This window comes from Cajanus cajan, chromosome 4, assembly GCF_000230855.2.
Source record: "Cajanus cajan strain Asha chromosome 4, NIPB_CcT2T_4, whole genome shotgun sequence".
NCBI classification, from domain to species: Eukaryota; Viridiplantae; Streptophyta; class Magnoliopsida; order Fabales; family Fabaceae; genus Cajanus; species Cajanus cajan.
The window spans coordinates 19,435,654-19,440,737 of NC_138520.1; the positions used below are offsets into that span (position 1 = coordinate 19,435,654).

General features: G+C 33.4%; 1 protein-coding gene across 1 annotated transcript; it reads left to right on the plus strand.

The window, feature by feature from the left end:
* The first annotated feature begins 427 nt into the window (after positions 1-427).
* LOC109789252 (uncharacterized) lies at positions 428-3,257 on the plus strand. The gene is made up of 5 exons (XM_020348163.3): positions 428-715; positions 1,685-1,782; positions 1,954-2,358; positions 2,734-2,782; positions 2,912-3,257. The coding sequence occupies exons 1-5, from the start codon at positions 477-479 to the stop codon at positions 2,988-2,990; spliced, it is 870 nt and encodes a 289-aa protein (XP_020203752.1). The 5' UTR covers positions 428-476; the 3' UTR covers positions 2,991-3,257.
* The last annotated feature ends 1,827 nt before the right edge of the window (positions 3,258-5,084 follow it).

Consider the following 5,084-nt stretch of genomic DNA (forward strand, 5'->3'; position numbering starts at 1 on the left):
ATATATAAATATTTAAAAAAATGTACAAATTAAAGGGAAATATCTGCTTTATATATAGAATCCATTTGTTTTAAACTTAAAAGAAGTGTTTCTAAATGAATTCCTTTAAAAAAGTAATTCTTAAAAAAAACAAATAGGAACTATTTCTAAAAAAAAAAAAGAAGGAAAAAAACTGTTTATTTTAAAAAAAAATTAGAAAAAATAATAAAGTGCTTATTTTCTTCTACAAAAGCACTTTTATAAAAAAAATAAAAAATGGTTTAACAAACATAACTCTAGTATAGATAACAAAAGAAAGATAAAAAAAAAGAAAAAGAAATCACAGAAAAATCAAAGTGCAAATAAGGTTTTCTGACCAACAACAAATCTGGTGTAGCAACACGACACCGTTTAGCGAGAGTATTAATTGAAACGAAGCTCCAGCGAGAGGGTTTTCGTTTTCCTCTGCAATTTGGGGTTGCATAGGGTTGTGGGCAATGGGAACAAGCGAAGGCACTCAGAATGAGAAGAAGGAAGGTAGCAACTTGCTTGGGTCGCCGACCTTCACAGAGTTGGGAAACGGGCGTTTCAAGTGCGTAGAGACTGGGCACGAGGTCCTCTCCAAAGACATAGCCTCCTACTCCCACTGCAAAAAATGCCGTTTGGGTCTCATCGATTTCGCCTTGTCCAATCAAAAACCCCCTCTTAACATGTTCAAGCAAGACCCTCTCTGCCGGTAACGTTCTTTCCCCTTCACCTTCTCCTTCTTGCGAATTACGCTCTTCGTTCATGGGTTTCGGATTTTAAGCATGGTTTAGTCACCTAATCAATGTGGCACGCACTTGGTTATCAATGTTATATCTGACTTTGACTGTTTCTCTAACTTTGTGCACCGGACATGAGGGAAAAATCCTCTTTGTTTAGATGCTGTTTATGTTGTCATTTTTGTGTTAAATGCTCTTTGTTCTTAGTGGTGATATTCTTTACGAGAGTAAGTAACACGAATTTCATGAATCGAGATTAGTACCAGCACTGATATGCCTAAAAAATCTCACATCGCTTTAGAGAGGCCGAGACTAGTTTATAACAGTGAACAATATCTTGGAAGTGGTTAATGCTAACAATGTCAGTAGACTTCCGGTCGGAGTATTGATTACTCTTGGCCCTAAACCCTAAATTGAGGCCAGGATGTCCCAAAAGTCTTACATCACTTTTTAGTAGTCGAGATTAATGGTAGTTTATATACACCCTCCTCTCTTTAATCCATTCGGGAATATAAACAATATATTTATATTTAAATAAATCTCAATTAAAAAAATTTAAAAAGTAAAGCAAGATTTGATGGAAGGTTTTAACTTGTGGTGTTGGTTCTGTTGTGATTCTGGATATTGTGGGAAATTGTAGACAAATATAACTGATGCAGCTACAACTATGATTGGAATGCAGTTACAAAGAGTTCAACAAAACAACTTTGACCTGAAAAGTGTTTCATATTAATTAATATGTTTCAGTTTTTTGTACTTTTTAATCAATGTTTTTTTTTTTAAAGTGAATTTTCCACTGAATTAATGTAGAGCCTTTTTGTATGGAATAGCTATGCTGAAATGAAAATGGGCCAAATTTCAAGGGTTTAATCTCTGATTTTTCCCATTTTATGTGTTTGTCAAGTATGTTATATCAAATTTATTTTTGTTCCTCTTTTCAGGTCAAAGTTGATATGTAAGCTGACTGGTGACAATGTCAATAAGTCAGAGGAACATATCTGGAAGCATATGACTGGGAAAAGATTTCTCAATAAATTAGGTCAGTGATGTCTAATATTCACTCAATTTTGGATTTCGAGTGATGCTGATGCTTTAATAATATGAAGTGAGGCTCAGTTTTTCTGCTAGTATTTGCAGATTATATGGTCCACGATTTCGTATGGATTTTGTAGAGCTTTATTTGCTAATGCATTCTGACTTCTATAAACAGAGAGAAAGGAAGAGGAAAAGTTGTCATGTCATGGAATGGAATGTGAGGAGAGCTTACAGGAGACAGAAAGTGCAGATGATGGAAAGGAGGATAGAATGCAGAAGATGAAGAAAAAGAAGAAGAAAAAGAATAAGGACAAGGAAATTGATGAGGAGAGCTTACAGGAGTCAAAAAGTGCAGAAGGTGGAAAAAAGGAAGGAAGGAAGAAGAAGAATAAGGACAAGGGAATTGAAGAAATTAAATCTGAAGTTAGGAAGTCTTCCAACGAGGATAGTGACACAGAAGAGGAAGACTTCTGGATGCCTCCTGTTGGTGATCGTTGGGACCATGATGATGGAGGAGATCGATGGGGTTCAGAGTCAGAGTCAGAGCCAGAGCAGGAAACTGAAGAGGGAGATATAATTGGTATGTATTCTCCTCATGCTTGCTCAATTCAAATGAGATTTAATTTGACATCAAATTAGGTTAAACAGTCAATAACCTGGGGTCTGTTTTGTATTAAAGTTGGGTAGAAATGATTTTGAATTGATAGAATTAATTTTGATCTGTTGGGATGAGGAGAAATTGGTTGAGTGTTTCCCAAACAGACACTTGGCTGATTTATAACCTGTTAGTCTGTTACTGATGATAAATGCATAAATATTGACTGCATGCTCATATTGTTAGTTGTTCTTGCAGCAAGAAGTGAGAGTATTGGTCTCTCATAGACTCATTGTCATATGGTTCCTTGTTTTATGTGTGCGAGAAAAATTAATTGATTAGATAATGTTTTTCTCATAGATGGTGCTGCTGATGAGCATTGCAAGGAGTCAGAAGAGTTATCATCAAGGTAATTTCGCTTCAGTATGAAATACAAAAAATGAAATAGTTTCTGAGTGTTTTTGGGACAAATTGGCAGTATTTGACTTTCCATATTTACACAATATATGATGTATTTTCTTTTTCCCATATGCTGCAGGACGAAAAGAATGTCAATAGAAATTGGACCTAGCAGCTTTGCTACAAGAAAGAAGAAAAGTAAGAACCACCAAACTTAGTGTTTGTTGGTAAGTTAAGTTTAGTTAAGAGAATTACAAGACAACTTTTGCAAGCATTGCATGACTTAAGGTATGTTTGCCCAGGTCATTTACATTATGATACAAACCGAATTAATTTTTTATTGTATCAAGAAGCTCCTTTTTCAGTAAATTTGTATGTTAAGCAGCTTGAGACTGGATTAGTTTGTAAGTCTTCAGGTTAAACATGCAGTCAAAGCCAAGTGTGTTTTTGATATTATTTAAGATCTCAATAGTTCTTTATGGTCATGACTCAATTCTTTACATATTTTGGAGTCCAAGGTTCATCTGGATTCTGGAGTGACAAAGGGTGTATTCATCCGTCATTTAATTTTATGAGCATCTCAATTTTAATCTACTAAAATTCATTGGTGTACATATTTATTGCCTCACTTTATAGAACTTTTTTTCCCTCTCTATTTTGGGTGGATGGTTTTGTTATTCTGTTTCCAATTAAGCATTTTTTTTTTTCATGATTTCACTGTTCACTACTAGAAAAGACCTTTAATGCCAGTTAAATTTCCCTATGATAATTGTTAATTTTTATAACCACTGTCTATTTTGATGCTATTAAGTGGGCCTAAGATAGCAGCTCTGCACCAGAGTTGTAAGGAGGGTTTAGAGAGTAGTTCCTGTAAGAATCACTACTGGAGGGGCTGCCTTAGACAGCAGTTCTAATGTGCACCTTATAATAGCAAATAGCAATACCATACCACCGTCATCACTAGATAACAAATCATCGCAAATTAAAAGAACAATGATATGCAAGAATGCATAAAGATGAAAAAGAAATGCATGAGTCCAATATGTATACCCAGAAGTAAAGAAATTCCTAAGAAATTTGGAAAAGAACGTTGAAGTTATTGGTGGAATAGCTCTCTGTACAAGTATATTGTGATTGAGGCCTAAAAGTGATTTACAATGAGATTAGGTAGCCTGTTGACGATGTCAGCTATACAAAAGCTGTTGTTGACGTAGCAATTAGAGACCAGTTGATGGTCCAATAGTCTAATGAAAATTGTTTGGCTTACCTAATATATTCCATGGAAAATGTGTAGCAGCAAATGTGTAGATCACCTCATTTGAATTTGAATGGTCTCTTCACCATGCCACCATATCTGCCACTCTGCTGCCGTCTCCTTAGAGCCAAGCACCCCATGGCAGGAGTAGGAATGAGAATAGGTCTAGATAGACTTTGAATATATAGGTAAGATTTAGTTTATAAAATTAAAACCAAAGTCTGGATCTATTATATATCATTGGAATATTCTAAATAATCAATCATAAAGGCGAAGGAATAGAGTAGGCAAAAATGTGTGTGCTGGATTTTTTATTTTCTATATCTTGATTTTTTTATAGGGAATGTAAAGCAATTCAGTGTAGTGAAAATGTTAAAATATTGATAATTCTAATTTTTTATTATAAATTTATTTATTTAATTATATTGTTAATAAGGTACTATATATATTATATAGATAAATAGGTTGACTTATCAAGCTTAACAATTTTTTTTAAAGTCTAAGTTTAATTTTTTTTTTTAAAATAAGTTGTTTTTCTAAGTTTAAATTTAATCTTTTTATTAAATAGGTCAAGTGAAATGATACTTGAAACAAATCAGAACATAGATCCTTGGTAAAAGCTTGATGTGTCCCATCCCTAGCTAGAAGCCACAATTGGAGAAAAAGTAATGAGATTGCTTGTAATGAGAGAAGTTTGTTTAGGATTGTAAAAAGAAGCCAATAGTGATGAGATGGGCAAAATGAATTGTATTGAATTGAATTATTAAAAATTGCACTTAATAAAAAAATAGTTCGCTTGAATTGAAAATTTGTTCAGAGAAATTTAACTGAACTTTTTTTTTGTTCTACCAAATTGCACTACACTAAACAGTAACATGAACAGAATTGTTATGCATCTTAATATATTTCTGAACTCCACTATTTTCAAATTAAACTATTTATGAACTATTTCTAAACTGTGCTGAACTTTTTTTTAAAACCTTGAATAAAAGATAAGAATAAACACCCAATGTTAAATTTGGATATGCTCACCACTTTTTTAGTAAGCTTTCTCAAT

Coding starts and splice junctions, on each gene's coding strand:
- LOC109789252 (XM_020348163.3), top strand. CDS start 477: ATGGGAACAAGCGAAGGCACTCAGAATGAGAAGAAGGAAGGTAGCAAC. Junction 716..1,684: donor AAGCAAGACCCTCTCTGCCG/GTAACGTTCTTT, acceptor TCCTCTTTTCAG/GTCAAAGTTGATATGTAAGC. Junction 2,783..2,911: donor TCAGAAGAGTTATCATCAAG/GTAATTTCGCTT, acceptor CATATGCTGCAG/GACGAAAAGAATGTCAATAG.